At 48.1% G+C, this 22599-nt stretch overlaps 2 protein-coding genes and 1 long non-coding RNA gene across 16 annotated transcripts in view; 2 read left to right on the top strand and 1 right to left on the bottom strand.

Annotated features, from left to right (window-relative positions):
• The window catches only part of LOC118663731 (BLCAP apoptosis inducing factor), a 30682-nt gene extending 18267 nt beyond the window's left edge, over positions 1 to 12415 (bottom strand). For 4 of the 10 annotated variants that reach the window (XR_004970127.1, XR_004970128.1, XR_004970126.1 and 1 more), the window contains exons 1-2: positions 11777 to 12415; positions 3225 to 3342 (exon numbers count right to left, since the gene is read on the bottom strand). Coding sequence is in view for 2 of the 10 variants with exons in the window: in XM_036323645.1 (XP_036179538.1) it covers positions 2904 to 3167 (264 nt within the window). In the remaining 8 variants the exon portion in view is untranslated. Of the gene's footprint in view, positions 1 to 1420; positions 3343 to 3519; positions 3800 to 11776 lie in introns of those variants that run through there. The other 6 variants (XR_004970130.1, XR_004970129.1, XM_036323645.1 and 3 more) reach the window with 5 other exon arrangements.
• NNAT (neuronatin) lies at positions 5030 to 7524 on the top strand. Of its 4 annotated transcripts, none has more exons than XM_036323642.1 (3): positions 5030 to 5254; positions 6205 to 6285; positions 6508 to 6734. In XM_036323642.1, the coding sequence occupies exons 1-3, from the start codon at positions 5183 to 5185 to the stop codon at positions 6595 to 6597; spliced, it is 243 nt and encodes an 80-aa protein (XP_036179535.1). In that variant the 5' UTR covers positions 5030 to 5182; the 3' UTR covers positions 6598 to 6734. The 4 variants fall into 4 exon arrangements, with proteins under 4 accessions (XP_036179535.1, XP_036179532.1, XP_036179534.1 ...); XM_036323639.1 differs by lacking the exon at positions 6205 to 6285 and adding an exon at positions 5454 to 5556 and having other exon boundaries at positions 5032 to 5254; positions 6508 to 7524; XM_036323641.1 differs by having other exon boundaries at positions 5033 to 5254; positions 6205 to 6280; positions 6508 to 7524.
• Positions 12152 to 22599, top strand: part of LOC118663732 — a 71033-nt gene continuing 60585 nt past the window's right edge. The window contains exons 1-2 of one of the 2 annotated variants that reach the window (XR_004970131.1): positions 12152 to 12191; positions 13497 to 13587. This is a non-coding gene — a long non-coding RNA (uncharacterized LOC118663732). The remainder of the gene's footprint in view (positions 12192 to 13496; positions 13588 to 22599) is intronic. The other variant, XR_004970132.1, reaches the window with a different exon arrangement.

Below are 22599 nucleotides of genomic sequence, written 5' to 3'. Positions count from 1 at the left end.
ATGTTTCAGGAAGAGGGGGCAGGATGCTGCTGGTGCTGCCTTGGTAAGGCAGAAAGAATGATTTGGCAGTCACCTTGGGAAGTGGTGCGCTGCAGGAACCCTGCTGTAAAGGGTCAGAAATCTTTCAGAGGGAGGCCTGTTTGTGACTCTCAAGCAGGCTTGACCTCCGACAGAAAGCTGGTTTCTGAGGGAGAGCAAAATAAGCAATAATCTTGGTTTCCTTTATCATCCAGGTGCCTCCACAGGAGAGTGGGGCCACAAAAGCCTTTTTTGTTTGTTTTGTTTTTGGAATTCGCAATTGTCTATTTTCTTAAGTCTTCTCACTAGGCTAGAATCATGTGGTCTTGTAGAGTCAGGCCTAGATCTTGCCCCTGAAATCCCCAGCAATCAGAGAACAGGGGTTCAATGTTTGCTGAACAAACCATCCTTTCCACATGTGTAACTCCTCAGCTTAAGACTTTGCTGAACCAGGAAATATACCCAGAAACCCAGAAGAGAAGAATTCAAAGATAAAAGCATTGGAGAATCAGATAGGAAAAATACTCAGCAGATATAATCAATACAAGTTTGGTTCTTTGAAAATACCTTTAAAATGGACAAATCTTTGGCAAGTTTTGATCAGAGAAATCACTAATAACACCAGAGTGAAAATATGAAAAACTGACAACAGAGAGATTTTAAAAAGACAGGAGAAAATTACATAAAACTATAGCAAGAAATTAAAAATCTAGGTAAACTATGAAATTACCAAAGACCTTTCACAAGTGTTACCTCAATAAACTCTCACAACAGCTCTGTGCCTTGGACAGGTAGTGCTCCTATTATGTTTTCTAGAAGAGATAAAGAGGTGGACACCCAGCACAAGGGCTTTGACAAGCTACCCTGTTTGTCTCAAAGGTCACAGCCATGGGAGCACATGCACATTGATGACACTGAACTGCATCACTGAAGGGCTTCTAATCATTGCCTTAAGCCTTACACCCCCTAGTTAAATGGCCAGACTTATTTATTTTTCCACTTCAGATGCCATAAGGGGTTTCACTTTATTTTTACTTCAAAAACAGCACCATAAAAATCCTTGATGATTAGAGCTCCAGCTGTCTTAAGTTGTTTGTCAAGGGATCAGTTACTCAAATCTCCTAAGGAGGGAAACAGTTTCAGGCGAGAAGCCATGGGAGCTGAGAAACGCAAATGTCTCACCTCTGAAAACTTTCAGACTCCCTCTTGTTCACTGCCTGGCCTGCCCCCTGTTCCCCCTCTCCCAAACCCACCATCTGCTCTCCAGAGAGCAGATCAAATTTTCAGGCTAAGGTACTCTGGCGCCAAGGACTCAGCCCCTCCATGCTACCTTCTGCCCCCCACCAACTTAGAAATCCAACACCATGACCTAAATGGACTGCAGCCACATAAAACCACAAAGTAAAGTTTATAAAGCTTTATTAAACATTTCAAACAGCTGTGCAACGAACACACCAGAAATAAAAGCTCCAGAATAGCAGTCCAAATGTTCCACAAGTGTGGCCTCCCGGTCCCATTTCCTAGATGGACTGCCTCCAGTTCTGTCCTCTGCCTGGCCCACCTCCTTTCCCGCTCAGGCAAGAGAAAGATGGATGGTTTAGACTGGAGGGACAACCATACCGATTGCCAGTGGGCAGGGGCCAGGAGAAAGTCTCGTTTGCCAACACGTGTATGAAAGCGCAGAAACAGCAAAAAAGCAAGTGACAGTCACAAGTCTTCCTCTTTGTATTCTTCATAGAGTCTATATGTGCAGGACTGAAGGAGCTCCTGGCACGAGGATGGTCACTGCTCCCCTCTGTCTTGTCTGAACCACCTTGGAGTCCAGTGTGCTGGTCACTCTGCAATCCCATGCTAAATAAAAACTGTAGCGGCACCTACTATAGTAGCTATTGCTATACCTCAAAATCAGAACACATTCAATAAAGCTTATTTAAAAGGAATATACACATGTATTTGTTCACGTACACACACGGCACACCAAAAAATATCCAAATACCTATCAAGGGATCATGGCTGTTTTGAAACACACAAGTACTCTCTCATTCACTCGGCTGGGGACTCTAGATCTACATGAACACACTACACCTCAATCCTGCAGAGCATGCACAGGAGAGACAATGAGGCCAACCCCCTGCCCCTTTGGACAGCTGAGGAGGGCAGGAGGAAGGACAAAGGAGTGAGGCTGAGCATGAGCCCAGACACCCAGGTGAAAGAGCAACATGTACCTGTTACTTCTTTCTTAAAAATGAAGTGGAAAAAATACTGGAGATTTGTGAACAACAGTCAGTCAATACATGTTTCTGTCTAGCCTGCTGATCAGGGAAAGAAGAATGAAAAAGCGAGGCTCTCGGGCGTCAGCAATCTCTTTAAATTCGAGATAAGTGCAAAAATGAGCCCTGTCTTGGACAGATGCTCCCTAAAAAGGAAAGGGGTAGAAGAGAACTAAAGGGAAACCAGGAGAGGAACTGAGGACTTGGGAATATTCTGGGAAGGCAAAAGACCCTGACAAGGAGGGAGTGACAGAGGTGACAATGAACTTGGCATTTTATCTGCCCAGGTCATGCTGGGATAGTTGATCAGGATGGGTGCAAACTCCTCGCAGGAATGAGGCGAGGGGGGAGGGGGGTGCATCTTGACAGCTGGGACCAAGATGGGGACAGAACACACACAACCACAAGACCACCCACGACTATAGGACTCTACAATAAAAGCACCTGTCAGTGCTATTATTCACATTTTAAGGATAAAACATCACAGGCCAAAAAGGCGCCGTCAGGAATGTGGCACCCGCAGGCTGCGGGATTTGAAACTCCAATGCTTTATGACCTATGTCAATGCCTCCCCTCCCGTCTTCTGCTTCCTTAGAAAGCTAAATGTGCAGGCTGTTAGGTGCCCACAACGCTGGGGTCATGTGCCGATTCCGGAAGTGGGGAATCGGAGCAGTGGTACAGGAAACAGTTTCCCCAGCAGCTATAGCAGATGAGGAACAGAGCTGCTAGGAAAACCAAGGCACAAATTGTGCAAGGCTTCCGCTCCAGGAGGAAGCTGAGCAGGTAGAAGCCCATGAACATGGAGTGGCTGAACCACAGGGCGGGGTTGAGGGGCTTGGGGATGAGGAGGACAGGCAGCAGCCACTGGAGGCAATACATGATCTCTGTCAGGCAGGGCCTTCGCCAAGGCCGCTGAACACCGCTGCAGGAACCGACCTAATGGGAGCCCGCGGGCGTGGGCGCTGCCCTCCGCGTTCTTCAACCCTCACTCTCCAGGAGCTCAGCCGCTGTGCTCTCTGGCTGTCAGCTCAGGATCACCAAGGCAGCAGGGGTCCTGAAGAGAAAAGTCAACACAACAGACAGACAAAAACAGACAGACAGACAGACACAAAACAAAAAACAAACAAACAAAAAAACAGGAACAGAATGTATACTTATTTGGGAAAATGGATCATGGTTAACAACAGTAAATGTGAATGCCCTTTCCTCCCTGCCCACCCAGGGAAGTCACCATTTCTAGAAGCCTCCTGGGGTGTCTCCCCTGGGCTTCTTGGGGGCTCTTCCGTCAGGTCCCAAACAGTGGACTGGCTTTGCCTGGGCCCCGCCCAGCAGAGATCATGTATCGCCTCCTGGGGCTGCGGCCCGTCCTCAAGGGGTCCAGACCTCACAATACCGCTCTGTGGTTGCCATCAAATGGTCATGGCTCGATGTTGTGCCCCACAGGATTAGCACAGGGTTCTCTCTCACAGCAGGTGCTCAATAGAGAGTTAAATCAGTTAGCGGCGCAGGGCCTGTGGGAAATTACAGTAGCAACAGTACCATCAAATATTTTGTTTTAAGATGGCAGCCTGGGATGAGCTTGCTTTTACAAATTAGCCTGGCGTCATTTTACCAAAATCAGCCAAGTTCTTAGAAAGTGAATATAAAAAAAAATTAAAAATCACCATGCTACTTTGTCTAAACTGACCTCGCTTGGATCACTTACACTCTCCATCTGCTGCTGGCACTATATAGAACCCGATTTCTGTGAGCTTTTAAAAAAAATTAATTTTCTGTCCACATAGGGGCAAATGCTAGTTAGCCCCTGTGCCAGGCAGTATGCTGGAGAGAAGTGCTCTCCGGTGGCGGGCCACCAGTGCGCTGGGGCCGCACTCGCAGACCCGCTCGCGTTAAGGTCTAATTGATGCGTCTGGATACCGCGGCAGCCACAACCCTCTGGTGGCGGTAGCAAAACCCTGCTCCAGCCGCCCAGTGCAACGAATACAAAGAACCTCGTTGGCTGCGGAAGACCAGGGCGGGGGGGGGGGGGGGGGGGGGGCCAGAACAGAAGACAGAGGTTGAAATGACCTGTCCAGCAGCAAACTATCCCACAGCGCATTCTGACCACTTCACGCGAGAGCTCATCCCATCCCTTCTGCACATACAAAGGTGCCAATCCCTCCTGTACCCCTCTCAGAGGGTATACCCAGTAACTACCGTTTTCCCGCCTAGAGTTCAGTGCCCTGGTAGGATTCCTGCAATCGCCACGGCCATAGGTCTAGCAACGTAAGAAGTGGGACTCAAGGAACCAGGGAAAGATTACTCGCTCAGAGACTCCTGTGAAACAGAGGAAGCTGGCTTACAGCACATCAAATATTCAAAAAAGAGCGCTGAGCAGGGGCCTGTGAAGACAAGGCTCCTGGAAGGGGCAGCCTTTTCTGTTCTGTGGGTAAATGATCCCTCTCTAAATTAGGTATCCATCTGTGCCCAAGGTGGGTTCTGGGACGGCACCGGACATTGGACTCAAAGAGATGAGGTCCGTACAAGAGGCGCACAAACCCTACACTTGGGCAGTTCGCTACTCAGAGTTGCAATCCCCCTCCATTTTACACTAAAATTCAAAAGCGAGTAAAGCAGAATCTTCTGGAAAGGGGCTAAAATGAAACTCTGGAGGCGGGGGTCGGTGTGGAAAGAGCAGATGGATTATTTTTTCCTCTCCTAGCGAATGAGGAGCGCCCCCGGTCCCCCCACCCTACAGGACCCCCCCCCCCAAGTGCGCATGCGCATTTGGGTGGCGGGCGGATACTTAAGGGGCGGCTGCGGCAGTGCGCCCAACAGCGGACTTCAAGAGACCAGCGGCCCTCGGCGAACCCTTAGCCTTCGGCAAACTCTCTCAACCACCTATTCTCGGAACCATGGCGGCAGTGGCGGCAGCATCGGCTGAACTGCTCATCATCGGCTGGTACATTTTCCGCGTGCTGCTGCAGGTAAGTGTGCCCGGGGGTACCGGGTGGCAGAGGGGGCCCAATGTGTGTACCCTGAACCCAAAAGCCCACGTTGCAATTGCCGCCTCTCATACCCATCCAATCCTGATTGCCGCGATCCCTGATTGCCGCGATCCCTGCCCGTCCGAGTGCCGCGGCCGCCACCACGCGCCCCCACCCGTCCCCTGCGCCCTCCTCCTAGCGCAGACCCTTCTCAGTGCGCCCGCGCCCGGCTGGGAACAAAGAGTTGGGGCGCGGCGGGCGCCAGCCGCCGACGAACGCTGAGGCTCTTAGCAACCAACGTGGTAAGAAAAACCCGCTACACTCAGACTCGACCCCAGGAGGGAGGCGGGGCACCTCTGTTTTGCGAAGAGACTTTACAACTTGCATAGCAAAAATTTTCCACCTTAAAAATTGCGCATTGCGGGGAAATTTTCTTTTTAAAAAATATAGCGCTTGCGGGGCTGAGACGAAAAATAGATTAGGAAAAGGCACTTCTCAAAAACAAATACAAAGCACTTCACAAAGACCAACAAACTAGGAAAAAAGTAATTTGCGGGGGGGAAAAATGAATTCGAGAAAATGCGCATTGCAGGAAAAATAGACAAAAGCATTTGGCAGAAAAATTGCATTAGATAAAAAGCGCATTGCAGAAAAAATATAGACAAAGAAGCTAACAAAAAATGAATCAGATAAAAGCGCTTTGAGGAAAACAATTAAAGGAAAAGGCTCTTTGCAGGAAAATGGAAGAGGAAAAAGCGCTTCCTAAAAAACCAAATTGCTTTATTTTTTAAAAAATCTAATAGAGGCAAAGCACTTTGTGTAAAAAAATAAAATAAAATAAAATCAGAAGCGCTTTGCCCATAAAATCATTTACCCTAAAAGCACCCTTTGCAGGAATAATTTCCTGCTAAAGGATTCTTTTGCCAAAGGACTTGCATATTTCCTTCAAGGTGTTCCTGGAATGCTGCATTTACTGGGTAGGATTCCCTTTTCGAAATTCTCCAGGGACCCAGCCTATTGCAAGAAGTGAGGTATACTTAAGTTTTAGGTCCAATCAGCTTGCTGCCATGTAGCCTTCAGCACAGCTGGAAAAGCTCCAGCTGCTCTGACTCGTGGACAAGCTGTGCCCCTGCCTACCTCTCCTAGTTGGACAGGTGGGCGGGGCAGGGGGTGGGGCGGTGGCGGGAACAGAAGCTCTGTACACAGGCTGGGGGTCCCCACATCTAAGGGCAGTCCTGGGTCTCTCACTACAGGTGTTCAGGTACTCCCTGCAGAAGGTGGCGTACACCGTGTCGAGGACCGGGCGGCACGTGCTGGGAGAGCGCCGCCGGGCCCCCAACTGAGGCCCCAGCCCCCAGCCCTGGGCGGCCATGTCACCAGGTGCTCCTGTGCATCTCGCCCAGCATGGGAGCCAGTGCCGCCCAGGAATAGGGGGTCCCCTGTGCTCTCTCGCCAGAGGAGCATTTGCCAAGGTCAATGAGGGGCTGGCAGGCCTCCAGAGAAGCAGCACGGCAATGACGACAATACCTGATCCCTTTCCAATCCCTGTGTACCCCTCCCACTATGGGGCGGGGTAGAGGGAGGAGGAGGGATGGAGGGAGAACTCTGAGATTTGGGCATAGGCATTCTGATCTGGACCAAGTCGGACAGTGACATCCTAGCCCCACAACCAGGGCCATACCAGCAGGCCCCACCACAGAGATCCAGACTACGACACCAGCAGCAGAATGAACATTCCAACATCATCGGCAAGCCGAAGCCCTGAACCTCTGAGCAGCAGACAAGGAGTCAATTGCGTGCCTGTGTGGCGGGACAAGAGGGCTTGGGGGGGGGGGGGGGAGAGGGTTAAGAAACAGAGAGGGGGCCCTCTCACTGTCCCTTGCCTACTGCACGTGCATTCCAGCCTTGCTGCCTTTGCTCCCTCTATTCCTCCTTCCCCCTCACTGCCTCCCAAGCCCACCCTACCAGAAAAAATGTGTCACTCAATTCGGACCTATTCAATCAGTAAAAGAATCCCAACTTTACTAAAACACCTCCGAGCCCCCAGTCCCTCATTGATCTTTTCCCTGGTCTCATGCAATTGTGGTCAATATTGTGGAAATTGCTAATTGTAATAATTGTGTAAGTGTGCATTAGTTGTGCTTCCCCAGCTAGATTGTAAGCTCCTGGAGGACAGGGACCACCTCTCAAAAAATTAAAAAAAAAGCACCTCCCCCATCTCGCACAGTGTCCCAGGACCCTGCGGGGCGGTGGAAGCGCACCAAAAAGTTGTCTCTTGTAACTTCTTTTGTGGCTGCGACACATACTTCTAAGACTGGGTTGATGTGCCCATTGTGAAGTAGGCATGATACTTGGGAGAGGGAGGGAAGGAGGGGGAGGCAACAAAATGGGTATTGGGACCCTCATATATCTCAACACGGTCCTGAGATAAAGGACCATATCCTCCTCCCCAAAGAGGTCTTCACTTGTGGTCTCAGAATAAGAGATCACTACCCCCTCCCTCCCAGAGAAGTAGGTGCCTTCACTTGTCCAGGGATAAGGGGCCTTGGCAGATAATCACTGGGAAAGATGGGAGGAGTGGAATGCTGGGAGTGGCCCTCAAAATGGGGTACTAGGAATGGGGAAGGGGAGTGCGGGGGGTAGAGGGGGACGACACATGACAGGACTTCAGAACACAAGCCCTACCTCTATTCAGGAGCCCCAAGGAAATGAGTATTGGGCAGGTGGGCACTGGGTTGTGCAATGAATATGGGATAAGTGGTATGCTGTGGTGCCTCCCTTGCCCAGTTCATTCTTCTAGGCCCTATAACCTCTACCAGGACCATTACAAGGGCATCCTGCTGGTCTTGCTACTCTCGGGTATCCCCCCCACCCCCACCCCCACGAACCTCTCTTCAGCTCACTCACCCCAATACTGGGTTCTCTGCTTCTAGAATTAGCCTCCTCATTTTTAGCAGTGCTTACCATGACCCTGGCCCTCATGTCAGGGTGGGTGGGCTGCTCAGCTCCAGACTTCTCTCCCTTTTCCCACTCCTCAGTGAGTTAGGGCTCCTGTTACATGGGGTCAGCTGACTACCTCACCAATTGGCCCTGCTGTCTATTCAGTCTTGTCTGTGGCTTTATGTGTCTCTGTCACCACACCTGTTCCTGAGTCAACACCAAGGGAGGGAGTTGGAGAGCTATAAATCTCTTTCTGCCACTTACTCAAATCCCTTAGTCACAGCTGTCACAAACACTCTGGAGCACAACTTGCCTCACCTCCTTGAACCTAATGTTTCTGTCCTCTTAGCAAGCCCCTTGTGTTTGTCAACCCAACCACCAGCACCTCTAGAGGCATCTATAACTTCAGCTCAGCATCAGAGAATCATGGGGGTGGAGGGTGCAGACCTTAGTTCTCATATTGGCTTTGCCATCAATCAGCCCAGGGAATCTGGCCAGGTCACTTAACCCTCCTTAGTTACCCTCTGTAAAAGGGCTGCTAAGATCCCAGTGAACCCTAACATACTAGAAACATTCTGCTATCAAAATGGCAATCAGGAGTGATAGGACTGGAATGGGGGTGTGCAATCTGAGTCTCCATCTTCCGTAGGCTGGGTGGCTCCAGCTTCTACTATAGCCTGAAGGTAAGGCAGGTCTCTCCTTTTGCCTCATCAGCAGGCAATGCCCACACCTCCCTTCTGAAGCCTATCTCTTAGCAAGCCTCAAGACTGGAGTTTCTGTGGTTTTCTACCAAAACCCCCAGAACCATGAACATATTTCAACATGTGTTCTCCATGAAGGCTGCCTCTCCCTTCAGAGCCTTTCAAGGATGTGCCTATTACCCCAGATGCTCTAACCTCAGCCCAGTTTTAAGGCAGCTGGGTTCATTGAGACAGGCTGTGGCAGCATAGACGGGTCTGGCTGCTCTGGACACAGTAGGTAGCCTCAGAGCTTTCCAGATGATCTTGGCAAAGCCCCTCCGCAGGACTTTCTCCATCCATACATCAGCAGGGTTCAGAGCATTGTGAGATGTCAGACTTCCAGGCAAAGGCTGCCATCATGGCCTACACCTCCATGGGTGGGCTTGAGTGTGAAATGTCCACTCCCTTCTTTTGTCCCCCATTCCCAAACCATCATGCCTTGGCAACAAACATCACCCAACAGAGAAGACAGAAGGAATGTGTTCACTTTCTATTCCAGTGCAAGGACTAGAAGTCTGGTACAAACAACTTGTTTATAATATTTTTTCCCCAGTAGTGACACCATTAAAACATTTTATTCTGACAGACAGCAATGGGAGGAGCTGAAAATGACTAGTTTTATTGTAAATCCCTTAGTCCACAGCCTCCCCTTTTCCTAAACCAGTGATGGCGAACCTATGACACACGTGTCAGAGGTGACAAGTGAACTCATTTTTTGGTTGATTTTTCTTTGTTAAATGGCATTTAAATATATAAAATAAATATCAAAAATATAAATCTTTGTTTTACTATGGTTGCAAAGATCAAAAAATTTCGATATGTGACATGGCACCAGAGTTAAGTTAGGGTTTTTCAAAATGCTGACATGCCGAGCTCAAAAGGTTCACCATCACTGTGCTAAACTGTCTCTACCACTCCCACACGGCCAAGGATAGAGCAGATGAGTTGTGAGAGGACTGGGATGGCTTTGTGGAACTGCAGTAACAGGTGAGACTGCCCCAAGAAGGATGTTAGTTTCTTAGTTTAACCAACTGAAGTTAAGCTCCAGGGGAGTTCAGGTACCATGGCGTTCAGAGGTGCTATGTGACACCGTTACCTCTATCTGTGGAGTATTTGGATTGTGATGAAAGGAAGGGGCAGGGAGGACACATTTCTTGAACTTCAACTATGGGACAGCAACAGTTTATTACACATGGTTTGAATGAGGGAGAAGGTTCGCTGTGAGCCATTTGCTAGACATCTATTTTCAAACTTGTATTTGCTCAGGAGCCAGCATCCTAAAGTGAGAGTCTGAATTTGCAGTTAGTTTCTCTCCCGCCCCTGAGATTTAACTGTGCATGAGTGCGTGTGCGTGCACGTGCACACACGTGCACATACACACACACACACAACATTAATATCAGTCTCTTTTTCCCTGGTGACCTCTTACTTCCTTTATATGCCCCAGAGACATATCAGCATCTTCTCTGGGAAAGATCCTGTTCGCCCTGGTCTCACCCCCTTCTTCCCATAGGGCCCATACCCCAGCAGAATCCAGATTCCTGAGCCTTCCCAGAACAGGAAGTCAGGGAGGCAGGCAACACATGGTCCCTGGTATATCACACAGTGACAGGTCTGAATGGAATGCATATGTTTCCGATATAAGAGAACAACAACAAAACGATGGCCAAACCCAGACTTCCAGATTCCTCTTGGAAACAACATATTACACATAAAAGGTTAAACTGGTTTTGGCAGCAATTCTAACGAGACCAATTTTTCAGAGACGGAATTGATCTAGTCACTGGAAACCCACCGGGGCTCTGAATCTTTTTAACAGATTTGCTTGACATCAATTAACCTTGTATTTTAAACAAACAAACAAGACCTAGCATTTGGCATGAGCACTTAGGCTGGAACTTTTTTGGATCCTGGCTTGGGTGCTGCCGTCCAGAAGGCTGAGGGAATGGATGGGCCAGACCAGGCAAGGCAAACAGAAGCTGTGCCCAACACACCAGTTCCCTGGAAAGGGACAAAACACGATCCAAACCTATAAACAAGAAAGACCATTTCTTTCCCAGGACAAACCCCAGGCTGTCCAACAGTTCGCGCTGAAAAGGCACACAGAAGCCTGGAAGGAAATTAAAGGAGGTTTGGAGGCGGTAAGGAAAGAAAGCAACGATCCCCCAGCCGCCAGCCCCCATGCTCCTTTCCAGGCTACAAAGTGTGCCAGGCATTCCGTCCCTCCGGCCGCCCTTGAGGGCCGCCCCCCCTATACACTGAAGGGAAAGGGTCGGGTGTCCAGGCGGGATGCAAAGTCAGAGGGAGGAAGAAGGACCCGAGACTCAAAGCAGAGTCACCTATCATCCCAGACACCAAAGCGGGGGCTCGGGGCAGGAGACCCTTTTCTCCCCCCCCCCCCCCGCTCCCCACGCCCCTTCTGATGTAAAAGAAAAAAAAAAGAAAAAAAAAAGGAACCGAAGTGGTGGGGACAGACTGACAGGCTTCTCAGAAGCTGGGTCCCCTGCCAGGGCCCCAGAACGGAAGAGGGGATGGTCGCGCCCCCCAGCCGCCCGCTCCCCCCGCCCACACCGGGAGCGGACTGGCGAGCGCTGACCTTGGAGGCCAGAACGAGAACCCAGGAATCCCGTGACCCGCCCTCGGCCAGGAAGGGGCCCTCAAGGCCCGGGCTAGGGCCAAACAGGGCAACCAAGTGAAACCGGACAGAGGTGGCTCGAGGGTGCGCGGAAGGAAAACCCCAGAGAGGGACCGGGACGCCTAAGGTGACCCCAAAGGGACAACATGGCGGCGCGGACGCACGGAGGCCTCTCATCCAACCCCCAGGAGGCCGACAACACGGTACCTGCGAGCCCTGCCATGGCACCGCCGCCACTGTTGCCTTTGCGGTCGCAGCCGGCCTCCACCTCAGTTCGCCACGGACGCCGCAGGAAGCAGGGGAGACGCCCCCTTCGTCTTCTAGTCCAGCGGTCGAGGACCCCTTCTGGGATTTGGCTGTCTACAGCAGACGCCCGATCATGAGACCCAAATTGGGAGGTCTCTCCTCCTACATTCTCCAAATATCCGCTCCAAATGACCTTTTTAGGACTTTATACCTATGTTTGAGGAACTCTGAGGGCTCTAAAGTCTTCAAGCACGAAGAATTTTTAATCAGGCGAATCCTGGGCAGCCCCAAATCACGGGCCCATGGTCCCCTCATGCATATTCAGCAGATTGTGATCACACACTTCTAGAGCTGAGGGGGGCGTACCTTGTTCCGTGTAAGTGAGCTTCTGTTCCCTTTGGTCCACGTGGATAACCCTTGTACTCAGGGAAACCCTCCTCCTGGCTCAAAGTCCTCCCCCTTCCTGGTCCTTCCACCAATGGGCCAAGGCTCAGGAGCGGAAAAATCCGGGCTCGGGCCTTAGGACTGACTTGGGGTCAGGACCTGACTCCGCCCATTGCTCTGTACCTTGGGCAAGCCACTCGCCTACCCAGGCTCTCAGCTTCCTCACGTCTGATGAAATACCTACCTCACAGGGTTGTTATGGGGATCGAATGAGTCAGTGTACTCAATTATTAGCTAATTAAGCACATTTTTTGAGCGCTTACTACGTGTAAGTGCAGCACTAAAGGCAAGAAGGAAGAATAGGGCGTGATATAGGCACCGTTCTAACCTGGGGCGCTGCCAGTCTAGTGGGGGAGGCTTGGGGGAGGGGCCAGGAAGGACAGTCATCAAATACTAACTATATGTTAATAATTTTAATCGGATCAATATATAATAATGCAATATGTGAAGTGTTGTGGGGGAAAGTATAAAGAGTTATGAAAAATTAATGGGGCCCTAATGCAGGGTGTTGGGAAGCTGGGACTTAGGCTGAGAGACCAAGGACAATTAGGAATTGTACAGGGCAAGAGTGAGAGGGGAAATGTTTTAGGCAGAAAGAACCACTTGTCCTAGATGTGAAGGTGGGAAGGAGCAGGGTGAGGGTTAGAGGTGACCAAGCAATAGTGCAGGTGGAGCCCCCTAATGAATTTGGATTTTTATCTTGAGAGTAATAAGCCATTTTCTTCAGGGGAATGATATAAAATTTGGGTTTCTGAAAGGCCATCCTGGCTGCAAGGTTTGGAAGGCACTTGGGAGTGGGTGTATGGAGATCAGTTAGAAGGCTGTTGCAGCTAGCCAGGTGCAAAATGAGTGACTCAGACAGGGTGGTGGCTTGGGGAGGTAGACAGGATGTAAGATTGGATGTGGCATAGACTAATGAACTAAAATAGATCCAGAGACATAGAAGCATCCAACAGACCCTTGAATCTCAGAGGGAAGGCAGGGGAGGGTGTGTGTGTGTGTGTAAGAGATCAACCAAAGGACTTGTATGCATGCATATAAGCATAACCAAATGACACAGACAGTAGGGAGGTGGGTACATGTGCTGGGGTGAGGCGGGGGAGCGGCTGGTGAGAGGTCAATGGAGGGAAACGGAGACATGTAATACTTTCAACAATAAAGAATTTAAATTAAAAAAAGATTAGATGTGGGTGGGTACTGGGGCATTGGCAATAACACCTAGTTTTTTTGTCTTGAGTATGAAGGAGTGAAAGAGCCCTTGACTAAAGTGGTGAAGCCTGAAGAAGGATCAGATTGAGGGAGAAGATCAAGAGTTTGGCTTTGAGAAGGTAAGTGAAATGCCTGGGCAGCATCTAGGTGGAGAGGGTCAATAGGCAGTTTTGTATGAGACTGGAGCTCAGAAGAGAGGTCTGGACTATAGATACATATGTGGGTATCTATCATTCACAGGTGATAGATACATCATGGTGTGGGATGAGATCCCAAGGGAGAAAAGGTGGATAAAATAGTAAGCAGAAGAGGAGGAGCCAAGAAAGCAGGCTGAGAAGCAGTGACCAGTGTGGGTAGGAGAAGGACCAGCTGAGCATGGGATCCCAGAGAGAAGGTTTCAAGGCAGTGCTCAGTGGGGATGACTATGTGAGGACAGAAATGGCACCACTGGGTTTGGTTACAAGGAGAGCTTATGGACTATATCCTTTACATTGCAAGTTCCAAAAAGAAAAAAGAAATCCTACTGAATTGGCTTAAAAAATAAGTAGCCTACCACTCAATGCCAGGTTAATTGGTAGGCTTGGCAAAGTCATCAAGGACATTTCACGTCTCAAGTTCATTCCATCTTTGCTCTAGTGTCCTCATGTTGGTTTCATGCTCATGGTCATGGACAGCCGTCCCAGTTCCTGGGGTTACATCTATGTCAATAAGATGCCCATTTCTTCTCTAGCTGACTCAAACAAACTGGATGTGGCCTCTCACTTTCTTGCTGCTAATGGGCTGAGGGATCAGTGCACCTCTGCAAGGCACACCCAGTATTCAATACTGGAGGAAAAGATGAGTCTTAGAGTGAGAACTCTTGTTTAGAAAAAGAGAAGGAGCTAAAAAGAGAAGTGTTAGCGTGGATGTGGAGCAACTGAAATTCTTGCTAGTAAGAGAGGAAATTGGTACAACCACTTTAGAAAACTGGCAGTTTCTACTAAATCTAAATATATACCTATGCTATGACCTAGAATTTCCACTCCTAGGTATTCATTCTAGAAGTGAGTGCCTATGTGTACAAAATGACTTGTGTAAGAATTTTCATAGCAGATTTATTCATAGTTCAAATTGGAAATAGCCCAATGTTCATCAACAGGGGAATTAATAAGTTATGGCATGTTCACTCAATGGAATACTGTGTTTTACATCTAAAGGTACAAAATACATGTGACATCATAGATTAATCTCACATAGAGTATGTGGACTAAAATAATCAAAGCACAAAAACAGTACATATTATATGATTCCATTCATATAAAGGTCAAGGGCATGCAAAACTAATATATGGTGATAGAAATCAGAATAGTAGTTATCCAGGTTGGAGAGCGAGTAGAGATGGGAAAGGAGCAAGAGGGACTTTTCTGGGGTGCTGGAAAAGGTCTGTATCTTAATCTGGTTGGTGATTACATGGGCAAAAATTCATCAAGTTCTACCATAAGCTTAGGGGACTTTGTGTATGTTATATCCCCAAGAAAAATAAAATATAATGAAAGGGAGAAAGGGGTCCTGCCAACCAGTGGTCTGTGATGTATGCTGCTGAGCAAGAATAAGGTCCATTTTGGAAGGACTCCACCTTCCTATAACCTTAATGCCAGGTCTGGACATTGACCGGACCTCAGTAGACAGCCCTTCTCGCTGGAGCCCCAGAAAACTATAGAAGGTGAGGTAGGGCTTCTTACTCACATGGGGCCGCTCTTGCCCAGGTGGTTCCCTTTCTCTGTACCCACAAGACTGCTTTACCATATAAGCTCAGTTCCCGTTGGTAGAAATGACACCAAAACTGGGCTCTGACTTCAGGGCTGGAAGGCCTTTCTGCCCTAAAATTTTGCTCAACAGATCTCAGCTTCCTGCCAAGGCCTTTCCAACCTGCCATCTGAACTTACCTGTGACTCCTGCTTGTTCCTGCTCCACATTTCCCAAGTCTTATCTATCCCTTCTAAATCCCTCTTCAGGCTTTTTTTGTCCCACCGACAAAGCCTTGGTCTAGGCCAGTGGTCGGCAAACTTGCGGCTCGGCAAACCGCAGCTCACGAGCCACATGCTGCTCTTCGGCCCCTTGAGTGTGGCGGTATTTTGTGGAAGACCCACTCTCAAGGGGCCAAAGAGCCGCATGTGGCTTGCGAGCCACGGTTTGCTGACCACGGGTCTAGGCCACCATCCTCTCTCCCCTGGACCCTGCACCAGCCTCCTCACTGGCCCCCCATCTCTCCAAGAACCATCATCCTTCATACAGCAGCCAGGATGATCTTTATAAAGTGACCCTGTCCAGAGGGGAGGGTGGTTGCGGGGCTGGGTAAAAAGGGTGAAGGGATTAAGCAAAAAAAACCCCCAAACACCCAAATGAACAAACAAACCTAATGGACACAAACAACAGGACGGTGATTACCAGAGGGAGAGGGGTGGGGAGAGGTAGAAGAGGGTATAGGGAGGATAAATGATGATGGGAGGAAATTTGATTGGGGTGGTGAACACACAATACAATATTCATATGATGTATTATAGAATTGTACACCTGAACCCTATATAATCTTATTAACCAATGGGTTTTTATCCTTTCTTTTGTTAATGTGAATCAACTATGTTGATTCTTCAATCCATGAATACTACAATGAATTCAATTAAAAAGTAAAATAAAGCCGGAACCGGTTTGGCTCAGTGGATGGAGCGTCGGCCTGCGGACTGAAGGGTCCCGGGTTCAATTCCGGTCAGGGGCATGTGCCTGGGTTGCGGGCACATCCCCAGTGGGAGATGTGCAGGAGGCAGCTGATCGATGTTTCTCTCTCGTCGATGTTTCTGACTCTCTATCTCTCTCCCTTCCTCTCTGTGAGAAATCAATAAAATATATTAAAAAAAAAAAAAGTAAAATAAAATGACCCTGTCACTTTTGAGGGGGTGTCCCCTCTCCCCTGTTTTCACCTGGCAAGAGCCTTTCCAGTTGTCAAAGCCCCATATCAAGTGCTGCCTCCTTTATGAAGGCTTTGCTTTCATTCAGCAAACATTTGTTGAACACCTAAAATGTGCAAGGCACTGTGCTAGGCAGGGATGATAGAGAAATGAATAAGACAAATGGAAAGGCCTTGGCAGGAAGCTGAGATCTGTTGAGCAAAATTTTAGGGCAGAAAGGCCTTCCAGCCCTGGAGAGATGGGCAATTAAGCAGTGCCAATGTGTGCACACGTCCTATGGTAGTTAACCCTCACTAGCTGTGAGCACTTTGAAGGCAGGGCTCATTTGGGGGTCATTTATTGGCCTCAGAGCCCAATACAAGGCCTGGCAGGGAGGAGGAGGCAATAGCTATTGAATCAAGGAATGAATAAATGAATGAAAGGCCAGGCCAACCTCCTCCTTTCTGAGTTGTCCTCCAAGCCTCTGATACAGCTGATAACCAGGTTCATCAAATTAAGCTGAAACTGGATGGCAAACTTGGAGCTAAAGTGAAAGAATCAGCAAAAGATTGTTATTTATAGCACAATGTTTTGTAAAAACACAATACCTACCTTCCTATATCATCTCTCCATTTGACAATTACTTTTTTAGAAAATCCACATTATTTCCTCACTAAGACTTAGATTCAGGAAATTTAACCTGTAATGGAACAATAGTTATTTGTTAAGTCACCAAAGAAGCTATGTGATATAGGACGATTTAAAAATGTAACAAGAATTATTACCAAAGTGACCAAAGAAGCAAGCTCTGGAATAACCTTGACTGCAGCCAGAATGCCAGGGTTTTGATTCCACTCTGCATTTACTATCTGTGTGTTGTTGAGCAAGTCATTTAACTCCCCTGTGCCTCATTGTCCCCATATAGTTGTTTCTGGGAATTCAATGAGTTTGTATTTTAAAGAACGAATAGCACCTGTCACATAGTTAGCACTCATAGTTACCTAGTACTACAAATGGATAAAATAGACTAGCCCAGGGCGGAGGCAGGACAAGTGAGTTCAAATATTTCATGATTTGCCACGTCCTCCTACCAACTCTGTCTTCAATTTCTCCAACTCTAAGACCCTTTTGTTCCAGACTTCTTAGGGCTTCTATACTTGGGAAGCTAGTGCTGCTATTTTAGCCAAGCCTGTGTCGACACCTAGTGGTGATATAGAGAAATGCCTAATATTCTTACCAAACTTTCAACCTATTAATGACAGGGACAATCTATACTAATAAAAGGGTAATATGCTAATTAGACTGGGAGACCTTCCGGAAGACCGGATGTCCTTCCAGACAAAGCCATGATGGTGGGGCTGAGGCAGAGGTGGTTAGGGGCAAGCAGGCCTGCGGGGGGGGGGGGGGAGAGGCGGGGGGAGGGAGTTGGGGGCGAGCAGGCTGGCAGGGGGGGGGCAGTTGGGGGCAAGCAGGCCAGCAGGGGCAGGGAAGTTGGGGGCAAGCAGGCTGGCAGGGGGAGGCAGTTGGGGGTGAGCAAGCCAGCGGGGGGGGGGGGGGGCAATTGGGGGCGAGCAGGCCGGCAGGGGCAGGGAAGTTGGGGGCGAGCAGGCCGGCAGGCGGAGTGGTTAGGCCGCAGCCGTGGGCAAACTACGGCCCGCGGGCCAGATCCGGCCTGTTTGAAATGAATAAAACTAAAAAAAAAAAAGACCATACCCTTTTATGTAATGATGTTTACTTTGAGTTTATATTAGTTCACACAAACACTCCATCCATGCTTTTGTTCCGGCCCTCCGGTCCAGTTTAAGAACCCATTGTGGCCCTCGAGTCAAAAAGTTTGCCCACCCCTGGGTTAGGGGCAATCAGGCAGGCAGGCAGGTGAGTGGTTAGGAGCCAGCGGTGCTGGATTGTGAGAGGAATGTCCGACTGCCGGTTTAGTAGGATCGGGCCTAAACCGGCAGACATCCCCCGAGGGGTCCCAGATTGGAGAGGGTGCAAGCCAGGCTGAGGGACACCCCCCACCCCGTGCACGAATTTCGTGCATAGGGCCACTAGTAAACTATATAAAGGTCTTCCTTTATGTCAGACACTGAGTGTTACATAAACTCAGATAGTTATTCAATTTCATTCTATAAATAATAGGTTGTAATTCTTATTTTACAGAAGAGGAAAGGAGGATTCAGGAAGGAAGTTAGTTGCCTAAGGCTACATAGCTATAGGTGAGGGAGCTAGATTTGAATACCCTGAAGTCTGCATTTTTAACCCCTCTATGCCAGGTTCTGGGATAAATACTATGATTGCATTAAATCTGTATATTGCTTTGGGTAATATGGCCATTTTAACTATGTTGATTCTTCAATTCATGAATACAAGGTATGTTTCCATTTTGTTGTATCATTTTCAATCTCTTTTAATAATGCTTTGTAATTTTCAGTATGTAGGTCTTTCATGTTCTTTGTTAAGTTTATTCCTACGTATTTTATTCTTTTGGTTGCAATTGCAAAAGGAGTTGTTTTTTTCATTTCTTTTTCTGAAGTTTTGTTGTTAGTATATAGGAAAGCATTGGGAAATGTGGAGCAGGAGCGAGCAGGAGTCACAGGTAAGTTCAGATGGCAGGTTGGAAAGGCCTTGGCAGGAAGCTGAGATCTATTGAGCAAAATTTTAGGGCAGAAAGGCCTTCCAGCCCTGAAGTCAGAGCCCAGTTTTGGTGTCATTTCTACCAACGGGAACTGAGCTTATATGGTAAAGCAGTCTTGTGGGTACAGAGAAAGGGAACCACCTGGGCAAGAGCGGCCCCATGTGAGTAAGAAGCCCTGCCTCACCTTCGACATTGATTTTGTATCCTGCAACTTGACTCAGTATTTTTTATTGTTGCTAATAGTTTTTTGATGGAATATTTAGGATTTTCTATATCCAGGATCATGTCTGCAAAAAGTGGCAGTTTTATTTCTTCCTTCCCTATTTGGACGTCTTTTATTCTTTCTTTTGCCTTATTGCTCTGGCTAGGACTTCCAGCACTAGGTTGGATAAGAGTGTTGAGAGTGGATATCCTTGACTTGTTCCTGATCTTAGAAGAAAAACTTTCAGTTTTTCACCATTGAGTATGATATTAGCTGAGAGTTTATCATATATGGCCTTTTTTATGTTGAGGTACTTTCCTTCTATTCCTATTTTATTGAGTGTTTTAATCATAAATGGATGTTGTATCTTATCAAATGCTTCTGCATCTTTTGATAAGATCATATGATTTTTATACCTTCTTTTGTTAATGTGGTGTATTACATTGATTGATTTGCATATATAGTGAACCATCCTTGTGCCCCTGGAATGAACCCCATTTGATCATGATGTATTATATTTTTTTATTTACTGTTGTATTCGATTTGCTAGTGCTTTGTTTAGAATTTTTGCATCTGTATTCATCAGAGATATTGGTCTGTAGTTTTCTTTTTTTGTGTCATCTTTGCCAGGTTTTGGTATCAGGATTTATAGTGGCCTTGTAGAATGTGTTAGGAAGTATTGCCTCTTCAATTTTTTGGAAGAGTTTGAGAAGGATAGGTTTTAAATCTTCTTTGAGCTTTTGGTAGAATTTACTGGTGAAGCCATCTGGTCCTGGACTTTTATTTTTTGGGAGGCTTTTGGTGGTTTTAATTTCCTCACTACTGACTAGTCTATTTAGATTTTCCGATTGTTCATGATTTAGTCTAGGAAGGTTATATATTTCTAGGCACTTATCTATTTCTTCTAGGTTATTGAATTTGGTAGCATATAGTTTTTCATAATACTCTAGTATGATCCTTTGTATATCTATGATGTCTGTGGTGACTTCTCCTTTCTCATTTCTGATTTTGTTTATATGGGTCTTTTCCCTTTATTTTCTTAGTGAATCTAGCCAGTCGTTTATCAATTTTATTAATCTTTTCAAAGAACCAGCTCTTTGTTTTATTCATTTTTATATGGTCTTTTTGTTCTCTCTTTCATCAATTCTGCTCTGATTTTTATTATTTCCTTTCTTCTGCTGCTATTGGGCTGCTTTTGTTTTTCTTTTTCTAGTTCTTTAAGATGTGATGTCAGGTTGTTTACTTGGGATTTCTCTTGTTTCTTGATATAAACTTCTCTCTTATTACTGCTTTCACTGCATCCCAGAGAATTTGATATGTTGTAGTCATTCTCATTTGCCTCCATATATCTTGTGATCTCATCTTTTATTTCTTCTTTGACCCAGTCATTTTTTAGTAGTATGTTGTTTAATCTCCATGTATTCGTGTGTTTCTTTACTTCCTTTAATTTCAAGACATTGTGGTCAGAGAATAGGCTTGGCATAATTTCAATCTTCTTGAATTTGTTGATGCTAGTTTTGTGACCCAACATATGGTCTGTCCTCGAGAATGTTCCATGTGCAGAAGAATGTATAATCTGATGCTCTGGGATGAAAGGTTCTGTAAATGCCAATTATATCCATTTGGTCAGTGTTTCATTTAAGGCCGATATTTTTTTATTGATGTTCTATTTGTTTGATCTATCTAGAGCTGTCAATGGAGTATTAAGGTCCCCAACTATGATTGATCTGTTTCTCCCTTTAGTTCTGAGAGTAGATGTTTTATATATTTCTGTGCTCCCTGGTTGGGAGTACATATATTAAGAAGTGTTATTTTTTTCTTGATGTAGTGTCCCCTTTATCATTATAAAGTGTCCATCTTTGTCTCTTGTTATCTTTGCTATCTTGAAATCTATTTTGTCAGGTATAAGTATGGCTATACCTGCTTTTCTGTGGATGTTATTTGTTTGGAGAATCATTTTCCACCTTTTACTTTGAATCTACCTTTGTCTTTGCAGCTTAGATGTGTCTCTAGTAAGCAGAATATGGTTGGGTTTTGGTTTTGGATTCACTCTGCTACTCTGTGCCTCTTTATTGGTGAATTCAGACCATTTACATTTAGGGCAATTATTGATATACTAGAGTCCTGGTGCACGAAATTCACGCACGGGTAGGGTCCTTAGGCCTGGCTGGCGATCAGGGCCAATTGGGGCCCGGCCAATCAGGGCCGGGCCGGAGAGGAGGCGACAGTTTCCGGGCCGGGCATGGAAGGAACAAATGCTGGCCACCATCACCGCCATTGTCAGCACTCTGCCACCACGTGGTTTCCTACCTACACCCCTCCTCCTTCTCTTGCCACCACGCCACTACCGGGGCAGGCGGGCAGCAAGCCAATTGAGGTCTGCCAGCCAGGGGGAGGGACAGGGCATAGGAGGTTGGCCACTGCTCCCGAGGAGGGAGCCGACCCTTGGCCCCCCATGGAAAGGGGCATGTCTGCTGCCACCCACCCCTGTCCCCCGTCCCAGCCCAGGGGCCAGGGGGAGGGACCGCGGGAGGTTGGCTGGCCTGGGGAGTTTGGCTGTGGGAGTGCACTGACCACCAGGGGGCAGCTCCTGCATTGAGCGTCTGCCCACTAGTGGTCAGTGCATGTCATAGCTACCAGTTGTTCCAATTGTTCCTGTCATTCTGGTCGCTTAGGCTTTTATATATATAGACTAGGGGCCCAGTGCATGAAATTCATCCAGGGGGGTAGGGGAGGTGTCCCTCAGCCCAGCCTGCAGCCTCTCCAATCTGGGACCCCTCAGATTTCGGGGCGACCTGGGCAAGGGGCCTGTGGTGGTTTGCAGGCTGGCCACGCCCTCACTGGGGTGGTGGTCCCCACTGGGGATGGTGCTGGCCTGGGCGAGGGGCTGGGGCAGTTTGCAGGCCAGCCACGCCCCCATGGGGTGAGTGTCCCCGCTGGGGGACCTGGCCAGCCTGGGTGAGGGGCTGAGGGCTGTTTGCAGGTCCCTCCAGCAGCCGGCCAGGGTGGGCGGGAAGCTTGGGTTGCTGCCGGCGACCCAAGCCTACCGCCTGCTCAGACCTGCTCTGTGGCTGCTGCCCACAGGCCCATCCTTTGGCAGCCAGCCTAGGCGGGCATGAAGCTTGGCTTCCTCTGTCGCTGGGGGGTGACCACTTGCTATGACGTGCGCTGACCACCGGGGGGGCGCAGAACATGGTGGGTGTCAGCAATGCAGCGCTGGCAGCAGGCAGCAGTGGAGGTGCTGTTGGCCCCGATGGACCCCGACAAGAGCAGGACCATGGCAGGATGGTGGAGTGGGTGAGTGGGTGGTGCCAGGCCAAGGCAGGTGCAAACGGGGCCCAATTGTCCAGCCGATCACCCCGCAGACAGC

This window comes from Myotis myotis, unplaced genomic scaffold (assembly GCF_014108235.1).
Source record: "Myotis myotis isolate mMyoMyo1 unplaced genomic scaffold, mMyoMyo1.p scaffold_m19_p_9, whole genome shotgun sequence".
Taxonomy (NCBI): Eukaryota; Metazoa; Chordata; class Mammalia; order Chiroptera; family Vespertilionidae; genus Myotis; species Myotis myotis.
This window is presented reverse-complemented; position numbering and strand designations above follow the sequence as displayed.